We start from the raw sequence: 24,556 nt of genomic DNA, 5'->3' as shown, positions 1-24,556 counted from the left end.
CTTTACTTCACATGTGCTTCTCAGGTTCACTTAGTGTGTCAGGGAAAGTAAATAGGCATAAATTTTCCGTGCCCAAGTGTTTGGGTGTGATGCTGAGAGCTGTTCAGGGAGGGCTGTGATCTAGAGCAGGTTGGGAGGGTAACCCAGGCAAGCACAGGCAAACCCAACAGTAAGGTGAGAAATGGCAGCACCCCAGTGTGTAGTGAGTTCACCAGCATGTGTAATGCAATGTTCCAAAGTTCATTTATTAATTAGTTGTTCCTTTTTCAGGCCACTGACAATGATGTTGGCACGTATGGGAAAGTCAGTTACTTTTTCAGCGATGACCCTGACCGGTAAGTGTGACTGAACCCACCAGCACAGCTTTGGTGCTTCCAAATCTTCTTCAAACCTTCCTGAGAGGAGGTCACAAGGCAACTAAGGACATGGTTTATGTCCTACCTGTGAGATACCCTATGGCAAACCCACTGTGGTGTCTCCCAAAGGGATGACTTCAGCATGTTTAATCACTTGGCTGAAGCAGGACCTAGAGACACCAGCATTGCCTGGCACCCATGAATGCATTTACCACTGAGTTCCTGGCCCTGGAGCATCACGTGCAGCCTGCTTGTAGTGGGTAGCTGGGGGAGGCAGGTGGGCACAAAGGGATTTGGGGCCTCTGGGCCTGCTTTCTCTGGCTGTTGGAGCAGCACTGAGGGTTTCTACTCCACCTGTGCCCGAGCTCTTGAAGACTCATGACCTTTCCTCATCCCAGTGCTAGTTGTCAGGCTGCTGCCACCCCACATCTCTACCTCCAGCCTGTGGTCACCGGGGCTTTCCCCCCACCTCCTCTCCTGTCTCCTCAGTTTCTCCCTGGACAAGGACACAGGGGTTGTCCTCCTGACAGCCCGGCTGGACTTCGAGACCACCCAGCGCTACACCCTGACGGTCATTGCCCGGGATGGAGGTGGGGAGGAGACCACGGGGAGAGTCCGCATCAACGTCCTCGACGTCAACGACAACATCCCCACCTTCCAGAAGGAGGCATACCTGGGGGCCCTGAGGGAGAACGAGCCCTCTGTCACCCAGGTGGTCCGGCTCCGGGTGAGGGGCCTGGAGCAGCTCCTCTGCTCAGGGTGCACGGCAGGGAGATGGGTGTGGGGGTGGGTCCCTGGCCACTCTTGCTGCCAGCCCTGCTAAAAATGTGCTTGGCTGCAAAGTGCAGCTGGGTGCTCCCTCTTCCTCCTCTCCTGTCAGTGCCTGTGTGGTGTCCCCCAGGACCTGGGCGTTCTCCCAGGGCACAGGCACAGCCTCCGTGTTGCCTTGCTGTGCTCAGTAGAGTCAGCAGTGGTCCGTGTGTTGGTGGTGGAGCTGTAAGCCTCTGCTGTGGAGGGAAGGCAGGCAGGAAAGACTGTTTGCTCCTTCAGCCCAAGAAGGAGCTTCGCCGTGGTGTGAAAGCATGACTTCCCCTTCTTGGGGGCAGGCTGGAGGAGTGTCACAGGGAGGCAGGAGAGCAGGGACTGGCAAGTCCTTCCTGGGAGGTGGGGTGGGAGGAGAGGTTGGTTTACAGATCCTGTCAGGACCCCTGGTGAGCACATCTCCCTCCATCACCTCTCCCCCATCACATCACCAGCACAGCTCTGTGTTCATCTCCACCCTCTGCTCCCTCCCCAGGCCTCAGATGAGGACTCCCCTCCCAACAACCAGATCACCTACAGCATCGTGGAGGCGTCTGCCTTCCGCGAGTACTTCGACATCACCGTGTCGGAAGGGTACGGAGGTAAGGGCTGGCCCTGGGAACCACCATCCCACTGCTGAGCAGCAGCACCTCACCTGCTTCGTGGTCCTTTGCAGCAGGGCTTGAGCCAAGCCCTTGCAGAGCTGTGTTTCCATGGGTGTACAGCTCACTCTGTGCAAGGAGCTCAGTAGTCGTGGTTTGAGTTGGAAGGTCCTTAAAGATCCTCTAGTTCCAACCCTCCTGCATGGGCAGGGAAACCTCCCACCGCTTGGTTGCTCCAAGCCCCATCCAACCTGGCATTGAGCTCTTCCAGGGATGGGGCAGCCACAGCTTCTCTGGAAAACCTGGGCCAGGGTCTCCCCACCCTCACAGCAAAGAATTTCATCCTAATGCCCAACATAAATCTACCCTCTTCCAGTTTTAACCCTTTCCCTCTCACTCCCTGCCCTTGTCCAAAGTCCCTCCCCAGCTTTCTTGGAGCCCCTTCAGGCCCTGGAAGGTGCTCTAAGGTCTCCCTGGAGCCTTCTCTTCTCCAGGCTGAACAATCCCAACTCACTCAGCCTGGCTCCAGAGTAGAGCTGCTCCAGCCCTCTATCATCCTGATGCCCCTTGCCTGGACTCACTTGAACAGTTATGCCTGGTGCTTCTGTTTTTTGGGCACTGCCACCTCGAGCAGCCACTGTTGTCCCTAGGGATGTCCTGGCGTGGATGGGTCACCCCCATAAGCCTGCCCCCCTGACTGTGCCACTTTGCCTCCTTCCAGTGATCAGTGTGAACCACCCCCTTGACTATGAGCAGGTGGCCAACGGGGTTATTTACCTGACTGTGATGGCCAAGGATGCTGGCAACCCACCGCTCAACAGCACCGTCCCCGTCACCATCGAGGTGTTTGTAAGTACAATTCCTGACATCCCCTGCCACAGTTTCCCAGCAGTTCCTCCATAGCTGTGCAGTTAACTTATCAGTGACTCAGCACAGCTGTCCCACCCAGAGGATAGGTACACGTGGATTGCAATTCCTACCTACTCCTGTAGGTATCTGTGTGTCATGTATGCCTTGTGTAGGCGCGTGTCATACGTGTTGGTTAAAGGAATGCTGTCCCTGACATCTGATAAGGTCTGAGTGACTGAGGGTGACATCCCCTACTGTCCCCAGCTGGAGATCCACCTTCTGCTCTTGCTTTGGGCTGATGGGTTCGTTGCTCACCCATGAGCCCTTCTCTCAGCTCACAGGGAATCCCTGGCTGGAACACTCTTTGTGCCAGCAGCCTGCAGCACTGGCTGCAGCTGGGATGCACAGGAGAGAGCTTTGGCTGTGCATTGGCACTTGTAGTGTCAGGGATTATTGGTCCTTGAATCAATCACAGGCAGTTTCTTGTTTATCTCCCCACTGCCAGCTGTCCCAGCCTGCTGCAGGCTCTGCTGTGTGTCACACATGCTGGCATAGGTGTGACCTCCCTGGAGGAGTGGTTGCTGCTGGGAGAGGGGAAGCATCACAGCCTTCCTTGGGGAGATTAGATCAGATTGTCACTCCGAGGCACATTGTGGCTTGGGAACATCTGGAAGGAGGCATCAGCAGTGGAGACAGTTTGCTTGATAACCCGTCAGTCTTGATGGGATCTGAGCTGGGCTGGCAGCAGCATCAGCCTGGGAAGGCAAAGAAGGTGGAGCCCACAGTGCTCTAGGATGCGAAGGAAGTGCCATCAGCATGTCTGTCCCCTGCTCCTCACCCTTCTCAGGAGAGGGGGGGGGGAATATGGCAGTGCCAGAGGGGTTAGCAGTGGTTAAATACACTTTTCCCATGCTGTGCTTTAGGCAGCACAAACATCTCTTCTTAAAGACCCCACTTCAGTGGGTCATTTCCTTCTGGTTGAGCCTGTACACTGGTGGGGTTTAAGTAGCTGTGGCTTTTCACACTTTCAATCAGAGGGATTTTCTCTCAACTGGAAAAAGACAAGGGGGGGAGGGGAAAGGCCAGAAAATAGGAAAAAAATGAGAAGGAAACATTTCCCAGTGGCACTTGAGGAACAAGAGCTGTGAAAAAAGGCAAAACGAGAGCGAGTGTGGAGGGAGGTACATTTTTTGTTGTTGTTGTACTTTATTTTATTTTCCTTCCATCCTTTGGTTGTTGGTTTTTAATAAAGAAGTCAAACTCTCTGTGTAGCTTTCCCATTAGGGGACAATAAGGCTTTTTGTAGAGGGAGCTGTCGAATCAGAACTAATAGCACCCGGGATCCCGGGGAAGCAGCATCACTAATAAGTCTCTGCCTCACTCCCTGACCAGGAGGCAGTGACTTGCATCATGTCTGTGCCTGGAGAAAAAGATGGGGGGAGGGTTGCTCAGTGTGTCTGCCCTCATCAGCATCCCTGCTGATGATATGACAGCCAGCTGAGGGCTGGGGGACCCTGGAGGTCAGGGAGGTGGGATCATGAGGGAGGTGATGTAGCTGGATGCTCTCTCCTGTGGAAGCAGAGGAAAGGTGCATGGTCAGTCTCTCAGGTTCCTTTGCCTTTAGCCTGCCTGAACTTCCCAGGGTTGATGACCCCCTCCCAGCCCTGCAAGGAGGAGGAGGGATACATGGAGGGTGCCCCCAGCAGGTGGCACCTTCCTCATCACCCTCGGAGGAGATGTGGTGGAAGCTGAGTGATGCAAAGGCTGATTAAAGACCACCTGCTTCTGGCCAGAGGAGCAGAGGATGGCAGTTTAATTCCAGTACGATGGGCAGCGTTGGCACATGAAGCTGCCTCAGGTGTCAAGTTAAGTTTGTGGCAGCAGGAGCAGCTGAGCCTGCAGGTCCATCAGTGGTCTCCATGTAGAAAACATCTCCAGTGCAGCCCCAGAGAAATGGCAAAGTCCATAACTGTTTTAATGTCCTGGCAGCTCCAGCCTTCCCTCCTCAGGCAGTTGGGTTTGGTTCATTGAAGGCAGGTTCTTAACATTGTTTAAAGAGCATTTAAAGCCCTCCTGGGGGAGCTTTAAACTGGCCCAAAATCTGTTGTGAGGGATGCTTTGAGTAATTCCTCCTATCTAGTTCCACCAGGCCAGCCCTAGTGGCTGGCAGAGACAGGCTTGGAGGGACCACAGTGGTATGCAAACCAGCTTCCCCCCCCAAAAAAAAAATGCAGTAGCTGCTTTCTCTGCAGATACCCACACCATTCCTCCACTCAAACAAAGCACCCAAAGCTCAGCAGCTCCTCTGGCCAGTCCAGTCTGCCTGGTGGCCTCACGTTCAGAGTGACCCAGAGCACTAAGCCACTCGTGTGCCACCCCAAGAGAGAGGAGCAGGTCTGTGCATGATGCTGCTGTGCTTTGAGCAGTGGTGGGTCTGCCCAGGGCTTGCAGTGGAGACAGGAGCAGCTCTGAGGATGCAAAGGGCAATGGCTCCTCAGACCTGTTGTGTGTTGCCCAGGATGCTGGGGGACAGCAAAGTCACTGGGCAGTCAACTGACCATAACCTCAGCTGCCTCCACAGCAGAACCATGTGCTCAGACCTCTGGTGCCTTTACCCCTAAGGCCACCTTCTTCACACCCATGCCCTGAGCTGGTCACATCTGGAGGTGGAGTTGCCCAGGAGCATCCCCGGAACAGACTTGTGCAGCTGCTTGACCATCTTGCCTTTTTTCCCAATCAACCTTCTCTTTGCTTCAGGATGAAAACGACAACCCCCCCATGTTCAGCAAGCCCTCCTACGTGATAGCCATCATGGAAGACATCATGGCAGGTAAGGAGCACAGCCCTACTCCTCCTTCAGCCTAGCAGAAGGACCCTTGGAGGTCTTACAGCCAGAACGGGGTGGGTGACGGTTTTCTGAGGAGGTAAAAGCCAGACCTGGCAGAGTGTCATAGGGGTTTGACCTTACTGTACATCCAGATGACACGTGAACTAGGTGACATGATGGGACAGGGCAGCTGGGAAGAGCTGCTGTGGGCAGTGAATGCCCATCCCAACCCTCATTTCTGCCTTCCCCAAGGAGCCACAGTGCTGTTCCTCAATGCCACGGACATGGACAAGTCCAGGGAGTATGGGCAGGAGTCAATCATCTACTCCCTGGAGGGCTCCTCACATTTCCGGATCAATGCTCGCTCAGGTGAACCTCTGTACCTGCTCTCCCTCTTTTCCTTTCAGTTCCAGAACTTCCCTTGATTTTCTTCCCCATCATTTTTCTTCTTCCACCCTCTCTCCTTCCTCTGTCCTTCTTTCCCCTGAGCCTGCTTTAGGAGGCACAGAATTCCAGGGATCTGCCAGAATTCAGCCACCAGCACTTCTGGGGTCACCATGAGAGAGCTTTGGCAGGGCCATCTGTGGGAGTGGCCCCTAAGGAAAGGCTGTGGCTGCAAGGGCTGATGTTGCTAGCTCAGGAGCTTCTGCTCCTTTTCCCTTGCTGGCCTAACTTTTAGTTGATTATGGGCAGGAAGGAGTGTGAGGGATCACACACAGTCCTTACACAGGTTCCTGAGGGGAAGACACATCCCCAAGTTAGCAGGAGCTTGCTGATGAGCTGACCCTTCCAGGCTCCATCCATCTGAAACTGAAGCAGAAGAAAGGTCCTATTTGTGAAGGATCCTGTCTCTGGTTTTGCCTGTTTTGGGGGGGTTTTCTTTTGCCACTGATCCCTCTCATCTCCTGTGGCTGCAGGAGAAATCACCACGACATCTTTGCTGGACCGGGAGGCCAAATCCGAATACATCCTGATTGTGAGGGCAGTGGATGGAGGTGTGGGCCACCACCAGAAGACAGGCATTGCTATGGTGAGTGTGTGAAGGAGCAGTTCCCCCCTCCATGAGCCGCTGGGGCCCACCTGGGGCTGCTGCTGAGGGGGGGCTGCCCAGGCACCCATGCTTCAGTTCCCCTTGCTAGCAGGATTTCATTTCTGCTGTGGGAATGGGTAAAGACTGCATGGTGGGGTGGCCACCACCACCTCCACGTGCAGAATGGTTCTCCAGGCTTGGTAGACCTTGAAATTGGGCTCCTTTACCAGGCAAGCCATTCACTCAGGAGCCACTTGACCTTCCAGATCTTGATGTGTCTAGCTCTCCACATGAAGGCAGTAAAAGGCTCCTGTTCCACCCACAGTGTTTGTACCCCTGGAGAAAATGCTTAGTTGATGAGCCTGAAGGCACACTTAGCTCTTCCTGATGACTGCTATTGGCACACTGCCTGGATCAAGGGTTTCCAACTGGTTTGTGATTCCCAGGCTCCTCAGAAGGTTCTGGTGGAGGTGCAGGCCATTGTACTGCAGGTTGAAGCCCTTCTGTATTGCTGTGCCCTTTGCCGGTGACAGGGAGACCTATCACTGGCAAAGGATTTATAAACATCTTTGGAAATATCAGGAGGTCAAAAGCCAAGGATCCATTTCTCACTGGTGGTGGCATCATGTTGGTTTGAGCATTTCATATCATTTGGGCCAAGCTCCTGGGGTGCTTGATTGAGTTGCAGGAGGTGTGTCCTATGCAACAGAGGACAATGCAGAAGAATATTGTAGTTCTGCTGAGAAAATCCCTAAAAGAACTGGCTGAGGGCCATCAGGATGTGTATGATCCAGGCAGCAAACTGGAAGCTCCCTATGAAGCCTCCCAGAAGCACATTGGCTGGGCAACAGCATGGCCTGTAGGATGCTGTGTTTCTCTTTGGTGCTCCAGATGAGATGATGTTCTCCTAAAAGCTTTATTGAAAAGCAGAACAAGGTTTTTGCAACACAGATAGCAACTAGGAAAAAAAAACAACAAAAAAACACCACCCCACCGTGCATCATGGTTCTTAAAAAGCTAAAGAAGATGAAAACTGGGTGAGAAGTGGGTGGCTGGTTCAGTTTGTCTGCTTTCTTTAGCAAGGATGTACACCCAGGACAAGGTCCATTCAGGGGCTTTGCAAGGTCCCCAGGTGATGGACAAGTCCTCAGGGTAGCGATGGGTCACCAACCTGCCCCCAGGGACCACCCTGGTTCCTCAGCTTGTGCCTGGGGCACATCCTCAGAAACTGTGCCCTGCAGATTGGCCACTTCTACCACGGGATGGCACCAGCAGCTCAGGCTGCTGCAGCAGCAGGACCCCATTGCTTGGGAGCACAGAAGAGCCCTGGAGAAGCTCCACCAAGACACCCTGCACAAGGGTGGCAGGCACTGGGGGGCATCCCCCCGAGCTGCAGCTCTTCCCACCTTTGTAGACTCCCAGGCTGGGGTGGATACAGGTGGTCTGGGGAGGGGTGGGAGGCTGGAGAGACAACAGGATGCACCCCCCCAGGCTCACTGCAGGTGTTGCTTGCTCTCTCCCAGGTGAACATCACGCTGCTGGACATCAATGACAACTATCCCACCTGGAAGGATGAGCCCTACTTCATTAACCTGGTGGAAATGACCCCCCCCAACTCGGATGTCACCACGGTATGTGCAAGGGAAGGTGACTGTTGGGCTAGAAACCTCTTCCTTCCCCTTGTGAAAGCTGTCACCTGCTTGGCTGGAGCAGGGAGAGGCAGCTCTGAACTGGTATCACCTCTGAACTGGTATCACCTCCAAACTGGTATCACTTCCAGTTAAGCATCACCTTGCAGAAGTCCATTTACTGGTTACTTCTGGGCCTCCTTGCTGCTGCCTGTCCCATGCACTTCTCTGCCAAGAGATTGGATTTTTTCCTCCCTAAAAGATGGATTTGGGCCAAATTCTCCTTTCCTTAGCCTTGCCTGTGACCTCCTTCAAGGACCTTTCTGAAAGACATTGATTTACAGCCTCTCAAGTCTCCCTGGTGAAATAAAAGAGAAAGAGAGAGGGAGGCTTGTGCTCCCATCACGCCGGGAGAAAAATGATGGGCACGAAACGGGAAATAAATGAGGGGAAAGTGAAGAGAATCCACAAAATCATAGAAGGAGGAAGGCTGTGGAAAAAAAAGGAGTTGAGGCAGGGGGGGAAAGGAGGGTCTGTCAGTGCATGGTCTTCTCTCTTGTGTGAGGCACCAGCCCCTGCTGCTCGGTGCCTGCTTGAAGTCATCTTGCCTTTGACATCCCAATTAGCTGCCAGGAAAATAATCATCGTGTCACCCCCATGATGTAAATCCAGTTACAGGACAAGCAGCAGGAGCTAGGGAAGTTGTGACTGTAATGAAGTTGGGTTTGGGGTTGGCGGGGGTTTTTTTTAATGTAAATGTCCTCTGTCATGAAAAATGTCAGAGGGAGAAAACTCAAACATGAAGTGCCTGGCGTGGAGGGAAACCCCACGAGCAGCTGTGGCAGCACAAGTTCCTCAGCACACTGCTTTATCCCATTTATTTTCTTGTTCTGGAGGGTGCTTGTTTTCTGGCTGGCTTCATTTAAAAGGAGAAAAGGCAGCACAATTGCTGTGAGCTCCTGTCTCTCTTGCCATGCCATTCCCTCCCAGGCTTGCAGACCAGTTTTGGTGAGACTTTCCACCTCAGTAGAGGTCCCAAGGGTACAAAATCCTTGCAAGACGGATGAAAACACAGAGCTGGGTGAAGGAAGAACTTCCTGCTGCTTGCCTGTCATGGGAGAGCCACACGGGGATGCACCAGGGAGGGGTTAATCCTCTTCCTCTGTGGCAGGTGGTGGCCTTGGACCCAGACCTGGGGGAGAATGGCACGGTGGTCTACAGCATCCGACCCCCCAACAAGTTCTACAGCATCAACAGCACCACGGGCAAGATCCGCACCACCGGGGTCCTGCTGGACAGGGAGAACCCCAACGCCCAGGAGGCCCAGCTCATGAGGAGGATCGTGGTGTCTGTCACTGACTGTAAGCCCTGCTTCCAGCCCACTCCTCTCTTTTCTTTTTTTCCCCTGCTCTGCCAGAACTGGAGCCCCCTGAGAGTTGCTGGGGCTTGTGCAAGCGTTGCCCTCTCCTCACCCAACTCTTTCCACCTCCCTCACCTCTTGAGCCAGAGCTTTTCTCAGCCTGATTTTTTTCCCTTTACAATGAAGGTTCTTCCTGGGTTTTTTTGAGCATAAGTTCCAACCACGTTTTTTGAGGTAAAAAAAAAAAAAAAAAAAAATTAAAAAAAGAGAAGAGGTTAAAACCTGCTGCTAAAACAAGCTGGAAACCCTCAAAACACAAGCACCACAGTGGTTTCTTCACTGAAAGGGTTATTAAACACTGCAACAAACTGTTGAATCATCCTCCTTGGAGGTGAGGAACCCCCTGTGTTTGGCACTGGAGAGGTTGGACCTCATATCCTGGAGTCAGTTCTAGGTCCCCTACTGCAAAAAGGGCATGGAGGGGCTGGAGTGTGGCCAGAGAAGGGTAACGGAGCTGGGGAATGGTCTGGAGGTCAAGGCTAGTGGGGAGCAGCTGAGGGAACTGGGGATGTCTAGCCTGGAGAAGAAGAGGCTGAGGGGAGACCTTCTTGCTCTCTGCAACTGCCTGAGAGGAGGCTGGAGGGAGGGTGGGTTGGTGTCTTCTCCCTCGCAGCAAGTACCAGGACATGAGGACACAGCCTCAGCTGTGCCAGGGGAGGTTTAGATTGGATACTGGGAACAATTTCTTTCCCCAAAGGGTTGTTAGGGCCTGGCCCAGGCTGCCCAGGGCAGTGGTGGCATCACCAGCCCTGCAGGGATTTAAAAGACCTGTAGATGTGGTGCTGAGGGATGTGGTGGCCTTGGCAGTGAGGTCTTCTGGGAGAAAGGGCTGGAAATAGCTGGAGGCACTGACTCTGAAACCCTGTTCCTGGCTTCCCCAGGCGGGCGGCCACCCCTGAGAGCCACTAGCAGTGCCACTGTTTTTGTCAACCTCCTGGACTTGAACGACAATGACCCCACTTTCCAGAACCTGCCCTTCACTGCTGAGATTGCCGAGGGCCTTCCAGCCGGCTCCTCCGTCTTTCAGGTGAGCCTGCCCCAGTGCCACCCTGCCCTGCTCTGGGACCTGCTCCTGGGGCTGCCAGCTTTCCTGCAGAGCAGCTTAGCAACACATCCCATCCACCCCATCCGCCTTCTCCACCTCATCCACCTCATCCACCCCCATCCACCCCATCTACGCTCTCCACCCCATCCACCTTCTCCACCTCATCTACCTCATCTACCTCATCTACCTCATCCACCCCATCCACCAAAAGACCTGTAGATACCTCATCCACCTCATCCGCCTCATCCACCTCATCCACCCTCATCCACCCTTATCCACCTCACCCGCTTCATCCACTTCATCCACTTTCTCCACCCCATCCACTTCATCCACTTCATCCACCTTCTCCACCCCATCCACCCTCATCCACCCCCATCCACCCCATCCACCTTCTCCACCTTCTCCACCTTATCCACCTCATCCACCCCATCCACCTTCTCCACCCCATCCACCTTCTCCACCCCATCCACCTTCTCCACCCTCTCCACCCTCTAGCACTGGAATTAAAGGATGCAGAAGAGGTTGTGGCATCCCACTCCAGGCCCTTGCTCCCAGCAGGGAGGATGCCTCAAGACCCCTTTTTCTTCACCCCCAGCATCCCTGCAGGCCAGGAAAAGCTCAGGGTTCATGCACTGCAACTTTCATCTGCCAGGAGACAACTGGGATCCCCCAAGCTTACTCCTCCTGTCTGCTCTCCTTGCCAGGTAGTGGCCATCGACCTGGACGAGGGTCCCAACGGGCAGGTGACCTACCGCATGCAGGTGGGGATGCCCCGCATGGATTTCCTCATCAACAGCACCAGTGGGCTGGTCACCTCCACCACCGTGCTGGACAGGGAGAGGATCTCCCAGTACTACCTACGGGTGGTGGCCAGCGATGCTGGCGTGCCCTCCAAGAGCTCCACCAGCACCCTGACTGTCAAAGGTGGGTGCACCAAGGTCCCTTCTGAGCTCATCCCAGCTGCAGAGCGACCTTCAGGGCCCAAGGAGATGGGTGACAAAGACACATCACCCACGGAGCTGTGGTTTATGTAGGAGGCACGCTGAGGAGTCGGGTGGCTGTGTGATCTGATCCACGGTGTCTGCTCTTGGTAGTGCAGAGATGGGGAAAAGATGGTGTTTCTGGCAGGGCCCCCAGATTTTGGGTAATTTTCCCTCCATTTCCCCATCCCCAGAGTTTCTTTTTCACTGCCTTTTCCTTCACTGCAGGACTCACTGCAGCTGAGTGTCTGGGCAGCCTTCTCAGCCCCCGTGTCAGAGCTGGGCCCTCACTATGGGGCTTCTCTTTAATCCAGTGCATTTCTGTTTGCTGGCTTCATGCAAGCCCAGTGCTGAGGATAAGCATCACCTGGAAATAAAGTGACCCTGGATTGACCTCTAGGCCAGGGTTTGGAAAAAGAAGCTTCTGGTCCTATAAGGCCAGAGCGCTCTGGTGTGCACCAGGAAAACTTGAGCTTTCCAGATTTTTCTCTTCTTGGGGATATAAATGAGCTTGGTGCAAACAATGACTGAAATTTCAAACATGTGAGGCTGCTTTGGATTGTAACAGACAATCAAACCAGCCTGGAGCCCCGGGGACCAGTCCTTCCTGCAGGTCTGCAGGCAGCCCCACCACGCAAACATCAGGGAGCAGCAGGCAGGGATGCTCAGAGCAGTGGGAGCCCAGCAGACATCAGGCTGGCATCTGCAGGAGGGGCAGTCCTGGGAATGGGGGGCACTCAGCTCTGCTCTCCTTCTCAGTCCTGGATGTGAACGACGAGAGCCCCACCTTCTTCCCAGCCATCTACAACGTGTCCCTGCCCGAAAACGTGGCCCGGGATTTCAAAGTGGTCCGGCTCAACTGCACGGATGCTGACATTGGACTGAATGCTGAGCTCAGCTACTTCATCACGGGTAGGAACCTCTTGCAAAGGGTCGTGAGAAATGGGCAGGCTGTCCCAGCCCGTGGCCAGGGTGTTCTGCACATCAGTGCTGCCTTTTCCAGCCCCTCCAGACTTTGGTCACTCTTCCATCTCCTGCTCAGGGTCAGCCCTTGCCCCCTGGCATCCCCTGCATTCCCACAAGACTGGGGTGTGGTCAGGAAAAGCATGAGGATGGGGCTTGACACCCCTAGGGGTGGCATTTGTGTAACACACACTTGGGGCTCAAAGCCACTCTGGAATTTTAGAGCATCTTGTGCTCGGCACTGCTGTGGCTGCACCTCCAATCCTGGGGTCAGTTTTGGGCCCCCCAGAGCAGGGCAACAGAACTGGGGAAAGGTCTGGGGCACAAGTCTTATGGGGAGCAGCTGAGGGAGCTGGGGGTGTTCAGCCTGCAGAAGAGGAGGCTGAAGGAAGACCTCTCTACAAGTACCTGAAAGGAGGTTGAAGCAAGGGGGCACGGTGTCTTCTCCTGAGTAGCAAGTGATAGGACAAGAGGAATGGGCTTATGTTGTGCCAGCAGAGGTTTAGACTGGATATTCGGAATAATTTCTCCCCCTAAAGGGTTGTCAGAGCCTGGCACAGGGTGCCCAGGGTAGTGGTGGAGTCCCCATCCCTGGAGGGCCATGTAGATGTGATGCTGAGGGACATGGTTTAGTGGTGTCCTTGGCAGGGCTGGGTTAATGGTTGGGCTTGATGATCTCAAAAATCTTTTCCAACCAGAATGATTCTGTGGTTCCATGATCTTGTAAGCCTGCATGCAGGTGGGTTTGGGAGCAGGGAGGCAGCAATGCCACCTGGACACCCCTGGCTGCAGCACCTGCAGCAGGAGGCTGGGGAAACCCCCGGCTGTGCTTTGACTTGCAAACAGCCTTTAGCCCTCAGGAAGAGGGCAAAAAATAGAAGTGTCACTGGCGAGTCATGTTTCTCACAACAGCAACCTCACGTTTCATTGTGTGGCCCCTCCAGCCTCCCTTGGAAGGGAAGAGGTGTGTGTTGTCCCACAGGTACCACAGGCCACATCGAAGCTACCCCAATTTGCTTCTGATGCATTCAGGAAATGAGCTGTCTCTGCTATGATTCAGCTTGTCCTACAACCATCACTCCTCTCCTGTGTCACGAGGCAGGTGGTGTGGCAGGGAATTGGTGCCTCCTGCTGCAAAGGAGCTTTGTCTAGGACAAGATTCAAACTTATCTGACCCAGCTTGTCACGCTCACAAGGCTGTAAAATGCAGCCCCTCAGGAGGTCAGGCTGAGAAAAGGGGAGGAGGGACTTTTGGCAAGGGCATGGAAGGATAGGACAAGGGGTGATGGCTTTAAACTGGAAGAGGGGAGATTTAGGTTGGACATTAGGAAGAAATTCTTTGATGTGAGGGTGGTGAGAGCCTGGCCCAGGTTGCCCAGGGAAGCTGTGGCTGTCCCATCCCTGGCAGTGTTGAAGGGCAGGTTGGATGGGGCTTGGAGCAACCCGGGCTGCTGGGAGGTGTCCCTGCCCATGCAGGGGGTTGGGACTGGATGATCTTTCAGGTCCCTTCCAACCCAAACCAGTCTGTGATTCTATCATTTTGACAGCTGGGCTGACCCCATGGGCTTTGCTCCCTGCATCCAGACAACAGATAACCTGCTCCTTGTCCTTTCCCACAGGTGGGAACCAGGATGGCAAATTCAGTGTTGGCTTCAGGGATGGAGTGGTCAGGACAGTTGTGAGCCTGGACAGGGAGACCGTGGCATCGTACACGCTGATTCTGGAGGCCATCGGTAAGGAATTCCCACCATTCCCTTGGGAAAGCTGCCACACAGCCACCTAAGGTGTCCGTGCACATGCCAAGCTACCTTGGAAAAGCAACAGAGAGACAGCAGCCTTGGTTTGGTGTTGGCATTTCACGACCTGCATGAATACATCCCGGTTCCACCTCAACTTGTGCAGACAACAAATTCTGCCCTTGAGCTCATCCAGCCCCCAGGCTTTCACCTTTCCGTGGGGGAGGCAAGACCATTTCCAAGAGGCTCCGTGCAGACCTGGGGCAAACCTGCACCCAGAAATGCCACTGCCACAGCACCCTTCCCCTAATGCCACACCAGCCCTTGGCTCTGTGGCTGCCTATTACTCCAGCTCCACCTGGCACAGGCAGAGGTCCTGCATGCCAAGCCCATCCTGGCTGTCACTCCCCCAGCTTTATAATGATGGGCCTGTTTACAGAAGACTTGTATGTCCCTTTTGAAAGGAGAAACAAATGGCCTGGTCAGAAATCTCAGGGGAATGGCATTGCAGGTGGCATGGGATGCTCCACCAGGATGGGCATGCAGGATCAACCCCAAAGTGGTAAAAGGTCCATTCTGCCCCTCAGGTGGGTATCCAGCTGCCTGTCACCAGATCCCATGGGCTCCAGACAGGTGGCTTTAGTGCTCACTTGGATCAGGCATGTTGGAGAAACCAGACCCGACGTATGCTCCCAATTGCCTCATCCTTTGTGGCAAAAGCAAGAGTCCCCCTGCCCCATCCTGATCTGCAGCCCATCAGCAGGTCCTGGTGCTCTTTGGCTGAGCTGGGCCTACAGAAAACCCACTGGGGCTTTTGCTTTTAGTCAGGACTGGCTGCTGCTGACCAGACCCACACCCTGCTTGCCTGCAGCAGCCAAGGTGCAGGCTGGCTTCAGAGGTGCTGCTGGACAGACCCCTGCCCATCTTCATCCCCCAAATCCCTGACCTACAGGAGAGCTGAGGAGAGACTTTTTACACCAGCAATAGGATGAGTGGAGCAGTTTCAAACTGGAAGAGGAAAGATTAGACATTAGGAGGCAATTTTTTGCTGTGCGGGTGGTGAGAGTCTGGCCCAGGGTGCCCAGGGAAGCTGTGGCTGGCCCATCCCTGGCAGTGTTGAAGGGCAGGTTGGATGGGGCTTGGAGCAACCTGGGCTGGTGGGAGGTGTCCCTGCCCATGCAAGGAGGTTGGGACTGGATGATCTTTAAGGACTTGCCAACCCCAAATCATTTGATGATTCTGTGACTTCCAGCAGCCCCTTCTAACACACATCCCCCTCTTAGTCTCTGGAGCTGCAAACCCTCTTTAATGACCAGTCCCACTGGTCAGTAGCTCCACAGCAGATCTTGGAGACAATTTGGCTGTTCCTTTCTCTTTCAGGATAGGCAGAAATAAAAAAAAAAAAAAGCCCCATGCTGTTCAGTGTAGAAAAGACAGAGGGTTGTAGTTCAGCACTTTTGGTCCCATTCTTTTCAGCAAGGAGGAGATGGAGGTGACCCAACCTCCCCTCACCTTTCTCTGTCCTCCAGACAACGGCCCCAGCGGGAACCGCCGCACGGGAACTGCCACCGTCTACGTGACAGTCCTGGATGTCAATGACAACCGACCCATCTTCCTGCAGAGCAGCTATGAAGTCAGTGTCCCCGAGGACATCCCAGCTGCCAGCAGCATCGTGCAGGCAAGTGGCTCTGTCCCACCAGGGTGAGTGAGGGGGTTCCCCACTCTCTCGGCCCTGGCACTGCGGTGGGGAGCTGCTGGAAGCCCAGGGTTGGCACATGTTCTCTTGTTCCTCCAGGCCAGGGCAAGATGTGGTTTTGCTTCTACACTCCCCTGCTCTTTTGCTGACACAGGGTCTGAGCAGTGGGAAGACAACAGCAGAGTTCCAAGGGAAAAAAAAATAAATCAGGGATTCACCCCATTTCTGCAGGGAACGAGAGGGGCAAAGCCACGCCCTGAGACCTCTTTGCATCCCCTCCCAGAGGAGAGATCTCCAGGAGGGAGGGAGAAAAGTGCATGCAGAGATTCTCGGAGAGGAGGAAAAACCAGCGGGAGAAAAGCATTTGGACTCTGCTTTCCTTTTTCTTCCTCTGTGAGGGAAGGGTGGGCAGAGCTGAATGGCTCAGTGAGCAGGGAATGAATGCAGGCATTCACTGGGCTTCCCAGCATCCCTTCAAATGCAGGGCTCTCCTGAAGCCAGCACCAAAAAAAGCTCTTTGCAGAGAGCTCCTCCTGCCTTGAATACCTCTCCCAGCCCTGGGAAAGGGGCAGCTTTGTCCCTGGTTCTGGAGGGCAGGGTGAGTCACCGGCAGAGAAGAAAGGAGCCTTTTGCCTCTCACAACAAAGGTTTTGCTGGGAGATGCCCGTGGTCCTGGGGGCAGCTGGACCCCAGGCATGGACCCTGCAGCTCCTCAGCACCTGTTGTGCCCTGGCACCATGTGTGTGATGCCCATAGGTGAAGAAGAGCCCTGCTGTGGGAATCTCAAACCAGCTCCACTTATAGAAAGGCTGGAAAGGGAGGGAACACAAGTCGGACCCTTATTTTATATTAAAATAAACCCCTTATTTTAGAACATGCTCCCCAAAAGAGGAGGATGCCCTTGGCAGTCTGTGGCACAGGAGAGGCATTGTTTGAGGGAAGGTTGTTTTTCACAGAACAAAATGGGCAATCACCTGGTTTTAGTTTATTTTACACCTTTAGTTTAACATTCACCTCTAATTTTCAACCTTTCACCTTTTATACTGAATGTCTCCCCCCTTCAAATACATTCCCGTGCTCCTGTGCCAACAAGAGAGTTTCTGAAAGTCTCCCCAGCCCCTTCTTCAAAAGTCAGAGTGTTTTTTTAGAGGAGAACTGGAATGTCCCAGGCAGCCCAGGGAGGTCCCAAAGCAGAGCTGCACCTCAGGAGGGTCATGAACCATGTGCAACCCAGAGAGATGGGGTTTTGTGCCCACCATGGGGCCTTGCCAGTCACCAACATGTCACCCAGAGGGGTGAACTCAACGGCTGAACATAGTGGGAGCTGCAGACCTGGCAGAATTAAACCACTTTGTCTTTTTCCTCCTGATACCTTGAAGCACATCAGCTTACCTGCTAGCTCTTGTACCCTTTCCCAGCAGGAACAGGCAGCTCAGCTTTGTGTGGAGCCTTTCCAAGCTGGAAGCAGCTGCAAGCCTCAAAAGGCCTCTCTATTTAATGCCTTTACAGGCCTGTTTACCTGCTCCTGCTGCTCATTTATGGCTGCAGATTTCCAGCAGGCAGCTGTAGTGTGCATCCTTCCAAGCATCAACCACAGCAGCCCATGGCTCCTTGCACTGGCAACGAGGGGGAAACAGGGACTGGGCAACATGTGGGGGGGGGGGCACAAACCTTCCTCCACTCACTCCAGAGCACAGCTCAGGAAGAAATCTTGGCTGAGGTCTGCTTTTTGGGGGAGCATCTGTGCCCCAGGATGCCTCTCCTCAAAGTTGCTCTGTCAGCCAGGCTGGTTGTTCAGGTGCCTAGCAAACTTGGGCAATGCTTTTCAAAAGAAATGAAGCAGCAACATTTTTTGGGGCTGCTCTGTGATAGCTGCTTGGGGGTGTAGTTTGGATGCCTCTGCTTTTCCTGCCAGGAAACAGTAACCTGGAAAATGTTGGGGAACCTGAAATAGCAAAATCTCGGGTTGCCTTGCTTGAGCCACTGCCTGGAAATGAGCTGCTTCAAGGGGCTCTGCTGGGATGCCCAGGACACCAGGGACTGCTTGAGGAGGGAGCTGAGCCTGAACCAAACACTTGGGAATAGAATAGCCACACGGGGTGAGTTAGTTCTTGCAGAGCAGGATCACATTTTGGTGGACTCCATGATGTCCCAGTCCTGGCTGGCAGGGGGGCTCTTGGTGCAGGTGGGCTGGCTGTGGGAGACCTGCCTGCTCCTCCTGAAGGTGTTGATGGAGCATCTCAAGGAGCCCAGTCGCTTCCAGAGCCTCAGCTGGGGCTCACTGGCATCCACTGGGTGATGGGGCATGAACTCACGGGGTCCCCAGTGGGACTGGTCCAGTGCCTGTGGCTTGCAGAGGGTGACGATGATGAGGAAGGTGGCCAGGAGGAGGAAGACGCAGACGAGCACGATGATGATGGGCAGTGAATCCGCCTTCTCAGGGGATGTGGTCATGGGTGGGACCAGCTCAGTGGCTGAAACCAGAAGCCCAAGGAGAGATGGGGTGGGAGAGGTCCCCTTGCCAGCATCCTCTGTGCTCATCTTCCCTGCAGTGCACAAGGTGACACAGAGAGGTGACACAGGTGATTACCACCTAGAAGCTGGGCAGACAGCCACCCTCTGTCCAACCTGATGGATTTTTGGCCTGCTTTACCATCCAAGGTCCTCCCAGCCATGTTTTCTGTGACACAGGGTGACAGGAGTCTGTCTGCTTTGCCAGCAGGCAAAGCACAGAGGTGGGATTTATACCTGCCCTGAGCTGAAGTGAAAAACCATCTGGCAAAGAAATCTGGCCCTGCTAGTACCAAGGACATGCAGTACCACAGCCCCAGAGATGACACTCATAGGAAACTCACACCCACATGTTGCATGAAGTTTTTTTTTTCTGGGAGCTGTACTCTAGAGAAGGTAAAAAATTCTACCCCTAGGCTGTGGTTTTGTCTCTCCTTCTTTCCCCAGAAATGTGGTACTGCTGAATTGTCATTTGGGGTTACCAATTGTTCCCCAAAGAAAACGGGTGACCAAAGAACTCCCTGTTGAGCTGCACTATTGCACTGGCGTTGCCTTCCTGTTTTGCAGGGGTGAGGTCTGACTCCCTCCCCCTGCTTGTGCCAAACATCCTCTTGGGTTAGGCATTTTGTTGACCTGGCTTTGGGTTCAGACGTGCTGCAGGTTTCTCAAGCCAGATCTGCAAGCAGTGATGCAAACCAGCTTCCCAAAGCCTCTCCTCAAAGTCCCCCCTTTTCCCCTCTCCCCACCAGCTCAGATCTCCCACCAGCTGGCATTCCTAGGGCAGTTTGCACCCACTCTTTTGCTCCATGCATCCTTCTTGCACCTGTGCCCAGCCTCAGATGAGGCTTCCATCTCCTCTGCTCAGAGATGAGGGGAAAATCTGCTGTGCCAACCCTCTGCAATGCGACAGCTTGGCTTGGCCCTTGGTGCTCTTGCCTGTGCGCTGGTAAAGCTTTACCAACCCTTTATGACACTGACTTTCCTGCAGAGACGTGGGAGTTAGGAGAAAGATGGAGAGCTGAGAGACTGGTTTGTGGCTGGGCAGTCTCCTGGCCAGTATGGATTTGGATTGAGCCAATTTAAAATTAAGAGTTTAGGAAGGGAAAGGCAGGGCTGGAGGGACTGGCAGGGGCTCTGGGTCTGCTCTTGCAGCCACCATCCCAAAGCCACAGAGGTTTGTGTAGGCAGCAGCCAGATAGTCACTGATAACACATCCAAAAAAGGGGGAGAGGAGACATCAGTGAACACGTCTCTAATTGCCAATTGGAAACTATGAGACGCCGCAGCAGAGATGGAGAGACAAGCATCAGTCACCCTGCACATGTTGGGGGAGGAAAGAACCTTGAGCAAATGTGGTGAGAGCTGCAAGGCTGAGCACTCAGAGGTCACTCAGAGCTCCCAGCTCCCTGCCTGGTCCTGCAGATTGGGACAGATTGCTCCTGCAGGATCCATGCAAGCTCTTCCTCTCCCCATGGTTCCTGCAGCCCATCCCCACAGCCCCACTGAGGGATGAAATCACTCATTTCTTAAGGGTTTTTTTTCTACAGCTCTCACCACTGCAGCCCCAAGTGCTCGCAAATATTAGTAAGTTTGCAGGAGACCTGCACACTGTTTCTGGGCTCCCCTTGCTGGCAATGAGACAAGATATGGATGGAGTAAGGTCAGAGGTTTATTTCTGATGTATTTCTGGAATACTTTGCATGCCTGGGCTTGGGCATGCAGAGCTGTGATGCTGATCATCACCTCACGACTGTATCAGCCTGGTCAGAGCTCGGAAGCTCTGGGGAGATGTGGTTGTTTCCATGGATGAGAGCTCAGAAAAAGGGAAAGGCAGAAATAGATGGATTGACATCACCTTAGCTCAGGTGAACCCATGTGTGCACTGCAAGCAGGCTCAGGGGTTGGAGCTCTCATCCCCTGCTCCAAAGTGATGGTTTTGCCTCTCTTCAACCCAAAATAGTTTCTGTATGGTGCAGCCTCCCCTTGCTTGGCTCAGCTCTGGGAGCAGAGCAGCCCTGACAGCTGTGGCCATGCCCAGGACCCTCCTGCTCCTTGGGCAGGCTGCTCCTTCAAGGGAAGGTCTCGGCTACTCCCCATGCCTGATCTCTAAACCCTTCCAGAACCAGAAGCCACTAAATCCCTGAGAAATCTTAGCACAGTACGTGTGAGCAGTGACTTTTTTTATAAGGCTGATAAGTTTTCAGTGTTTAAATGTAGACAAAGGGGATTGCTCCCCACCTCCTGCCTGAGCTACAGTGGTTTCAGCAGATTTTCAATTTTTAAAAAAAGTCACAACAATTGACATCAACTCTAACATGCCCTTGGGTGCTTGGGACCCAGAGCTGGGCATGAGGCAGCCCAGGATCAGAGGGAAAGAAGAGAAACTGGGAAAAAAAAAAAAAAAAAAGCTTCCAAGGAAGGTGGGGAGGAAGCAGTAATGGCTCTTGTGTGTGAGCAGAAGACAGGGAGTGTTATTCTGCCTGGCCTGGCACGGGTGGATATTTTGGCAGGATTTTTTCTCCTTCAAAGGGGAGAGATTTTTTTCTCTCCCCCTTTCTCAAATTCCTGCGAAGAAAAGGCTGTTCCAGGCACTTGTGTGCCTGTCATACAGCTCGGATGAAAAGCAGCTCTCTTTCCCCTCCCTGTCCTGCCTAGCACTGCTCTCCTGGAGCTCCCCAGCTTTTCCCAATGCTCTGACTCTTTCCAGTCCCTTGCTGGACGGCACCAAACACCCGGATAGCTGGGTACCCCACGGAGAGGGCAGTAAGTGATGCTGTACCCCATCACCCTCACAGGTAACCGCAGGACCTGCCCCCTCTCCCACCTCCAAGCCACACGAAGCAACGCGAAGGGGAAAGGAGGAGGGATGCCCGAGCCCAAACCCACCCCAGACTTTGCATCTCCCCGCCCCATCCCCTTTTGCAGCCCCTTTTCCCTGGGCGGCTGCAAGGCTGAGGGTGGCCCCTCTAGCCGGGGGCGATGACACGTCCCTGGGCTGTCTCGCTGGCCCCTCAGCCTTAGCTGGAGTGGCTGGTGATGGGTTTGCCGAGGGGCTTTGTGCTTCCCTACCTCTGCCCGGCTCAGCTCCGGCTCTGCCTCCTCTCCCACCGCGCCCCGCCGGCTGCCACCCCCTCCTCCCGCTGGAGGGCAAGGGATGGTGGGAGAGAGGTGGGAAAAAGAGATGGCAGCCCGGGGGGCGGGCCCGAGCCCCTGCCCAGCCTTTGCCAGCGCACCAGTGCCCTGCTGGGACCAGGGGTCGAGCCCCCCAGGATGTGTTTCCGAAGGGTGAATGGCACAGCAGGGGGCTGAGCTCCCCAAACTCCTGCTCCCCCTTTTCCCCAGCAACTCCGTGCCGAGCTGCTTGCTTTTTTTCTCTGGCCTTTTAGTCTTCTTCCTCCTTTTCTGACCCCTTTCCCTGCAGCCAGGGCTGTCTGAGAGGGGACCTGCAACAGGCTGGCTCTACCTGCAGCCCTCTGTCCAGGCATCAACCTGGCTGCACGAGGTGCTTTGCACCTGCAGCAGAAGGAGCTTTTTCCCCTCGGGGGGAGCAGGAGAAGAAGAAAAGCCAAGGCACCCCCCTCCTGCTGGCCCTGGTGATGTGCAAACGGCCAGCGCTGCGGTGAGGGCTTGGAATCTCGGTGGGAAGTGCTGGCTGCAGAGGGTGGGATGCAGCAGGATGGCAGCCAGGGAGGAAGCCCCGAGCCTGCTGCCCCACACCGGGTCCCACTTCCCAGCTGGCAGGCGGCGGGCTGGGCTGTGCAGGGAAAGCACTGCAGTGTTGCTCAGAGACACCAGAGGGGACCCGTGGCTCGGGTTTCATCAGGGGGACCGATGATTCTGTAGGTGCATGGACCGTGCTCAGCTCCTACCTACTGCTTGGGGTCTTGCGAGGACTCAGAGGTTCCCAGAGGACTCAGACCAGTGCCCAGACCCCCAGCTGCACTGGGCTGGTTGTACTCGTGTTTCTTATGGTATTTTTTTCATATATGCTGCTGCTTGGGTGACTTGGCAGCAGCTTGTGGTGGGTGAGAGGGCAAACACGAGCAGCTCTCAGCGCCAACAGACCCGGGTACAGACTCGTGCCCAGAGAGGTGGGTCGTTCCTTTGACATGGTGCAATGGGCTGGGTGCCCACCAGGCATTGGAGGAGCTTTTCTTGCCTGGCCCAGGACAGCTTTGTGGCCCAGAGGCTCCATCCCTGGTGTATCCCCACCAGAGCAAGCATTGGCATGCAGGGCAGGACCAATGGAGGCACCTCCACCAGCACACTGACCTGCAGGCTTTCATGGCATGTTCCTCAGGCTCAGCTCCCACCTCAAGATCCTCCTACACCTAACCTGGCAGCCAAGTGCTCCTGAGCCTGCTATCCTTGCTGGCTGGTGACAGGGGGAGGGTGACTTCTTTTTGCCTTGCAGTTGGTAAGCTTTCTGTCTCAGGTGGAGGAGCAGGATGCAGGGCAGGGTGGAAAGGCTTGTCATGGGCTGGAAACCCTTGCTCTTCACCTTCACTGGTCTTCTCTCCTGGTGCAGGTGCAAGCCACAGATGCAGATGAAGGCATTAATGGGAGAGTGTGGTACAGAATCGTCAAGGGTAAGTCCAGGTGCCCCTTGGTGCATCAGTGCATTGGCACCAGGCTCTGGCCAGCCCACACACATACCCTCCTTCTTCTCTCCATCCCTCTGCACGTTGCAGCCCACAGCAACATTTCTCCCACTCCAGAGCAGAACTTCAGCTCTGTTCTTGATTGCCAGGGGACACTTCATCCTTGATGGACACCTTGACCAGGACCAAACACTGATGTAGTTGAAGGCAGTGGGGTTTGCTTAATAACCTGCCATGGTGGTAGCCACACTGGTGACCATTCCTCTTGCTGTTCCCCCTTCCCAGGGAATGAGCACAACCACTTCCGCATCAATCCCAGCACCGGGCTGGTGATGCGCGGCGTGAGGCAGCTGGACAGGGAGCAGAACTCCTCCCACGTCCTGGAGGTGGAGGCCTACAACACAGAGCAGGGACCCATGAGGAGCTCTGTGAGGGTAAGGAACCTTGAGGAGCTGAAGCTGAATACTCTGGGTGCTTCATCAGAGGGCAGTCGTTTCCAGCTCTTGCAGGCATGCAGGAAGTTTGGGAGCTCTGGCATGGAAATGCTGACGGGAAGTCTCCAGGGGCTGCCTGTGGGTGGAGAAGAGCCTGTTGTGTGGTGGGTTCTTTGCTGTGTTTTGGTTTGGGTGGTTTTTTTCCTTGTTTCAGTTGTGATGAGGCTGCTCAGTACTGTGTTCAGTTTTGAGGCCCCTGATACAAGAAGGACACGGAGGGGCTGGAATGTGTCCAGAAAAGAGCAACAGAGCTGAGGAAGGGTCTGGAGCACCAGTCTTACAGGGAGAGACTGAGGGAACTGGGACTGTTCAGCCTGGAGAAGGGGAGGCTGAGGGGAGACCTTGATCTCTACAATCACCTGAAAGGAGGATGGAGTGATGGGGGGGTCGGTCTCTTCTCCAAAGTAACAAGTGATAGAACAAGAGGAAATAGCCCCAGTTGTGCCAAGGGAGGTTTAGATTGGGTCTTGGGAACAATTTCTTCCCCCAAAGGGTTGTCAGGCCCTGGCACAGGCTGCCCAAGGCAGTGGTGGAGTCACCATCCCTGGAGGGGTTTCAAAGCCACGAAGATGTGGTGCTGAGGGACATAGTTTAGTGGTGGCCTTGGCAGGGCTGGGGAAATGGTTGGACTTGATGATCTGAAAGGTCTTATCCAACCAGAACAATTCCATGGTTCCATGATTCTAGGCAACGGGGCAGTCACTGTTGGTGGCAGTCGTGCTCTCCCAGTGAGATGTGGCTCAGCCAGTGGGTGGAAGAGCTGAGCCTCAGCCAGCTGGGAGCAGTGTCTCCTGGCCAGGCACCTCTGGAAATAAGCCAGGACCCAGTGGCAATAATCCTCAGCAGTGACACGCCAGCTTTCCACGGTCCCCACAAACCCAGCCCCTCTGGTGGCATCTATTTTTAGAGCTGCTGTTGGGGGGTGTGCTTCAACTGAGCATGACATGCCCGCAGCACCAGCAGCAAAGCAGAAAACCAGGAGGAAGAGGAGAAAAGAGACTCCCTGGGGAAACAGCA

At 54.4% G+C, this 24,556-nt stretch overlaps 2 protein-coding genes across 2 annotated transcripts in view; one reads left to right on the top strand and one right to left on the bottom strand.

Moving 5' to 3' along the window:
* Window positions 1-24,556, top strand: part of CDH23 (cadherin-related 23) — a 188,905-nt gene that overhangs the window by 121,360 nt on the left and 42,989 nt on the right. Inside the window, exons 13-28 of the mRNA XM_009994895.1 lie at window positions 271-335; window positions 846-1,083; window positions 1,654-1,759; window positions 2,481-2,608; window positions 5,366-5,438; window positions 5,688-5,804; window positions 6,353-6,465; window positions 7,989-8,096; window positions 9,265-9,454; window positions 10,395-10,540; window positions 11,263-11,482; window positions 12,298-12,450; window positions 14,121-14,234; window positions 15,767-15,915; window positions 22,973-23,033; window positions 23,331-23,479. Coding sequence (XP_009993197.1) covers window positions 271-335; window positions 846-1,083; window positions 1,654-1,759; window positions 2,481-2,608; window positions 5,366-5,438; window positions 5,688-5,804; window positions 6,353-6,465; window positions 7,989-8,096; window positions 9,265-9,454; window positions 10,395-10,540; window positions 11,263-11,482; window positions 12,298-12,450; window positions 14,121-14,234; window positions 15,767-15,915; window positions 22,973-23,033; window positions 23,331-23,479 — 2,130 coding nt within the window. The remainder of the gene's footprint in view (window positions 1-270; window positions 336-845; window positions 1,084-1,653; window positions 1,760-2,480; window positions 2,609-5,365; window positions 5,439-5,687; window positions 5,805-6,352; window positions 6,466-7,988; window positions 8,097-9,264; window positions 9,455-10,394; window positions 10,541-11,262; window positions 11,483-12,297; window positions 12,451-14,120; window positions 14,235-15,766; window positions 15,916-22,972; window positions 23,034-23,330; window positions 23,480-24,556) is intronic.
* On the bottom strand, window positions 18,058-18,387 carry LOC104386292 (chromosome unknown open reading frame, human C10orf105). Its single transcript, XM_009994875.1, has one exon. The coding sequence runs from the start codon at window positions 18,385-18,387 to the stop codon at window positions 18,058-18,060; it is 330 nt and encodes a 109-aa protein (XP_009993177.1).

The sequence above is a fragment of the Chaetura pelagica genome, unplaced genomic scaffold (genome assembly GCF_000747805.2).
Source record: "Chaetura pelagica isolate M959 unplaced genomic scaffold, ChaPel_1.0 scaffold112, whole genome shotgun sequence".
NCBI lineage: Eukaryota > Metazoa > Chordata > Aves > Apodiformes > Apodidae > Chaetura > Chaetura pelagica.
Note: the sequence above shows the minus strand (reverse complement) of the source record. Positions and strands in the feature narration are given on the sequence as shown.

Bases quoted from the DNA above. Each gene is read 5' to 3' on its own strand.
- LOC104386292 (XM_009994875.1), bottom strand. From the start codon at position 18,387: ATGACCACATCCCCTGAGAAGGCGGATTCACTGCCCATCATCATCGTG.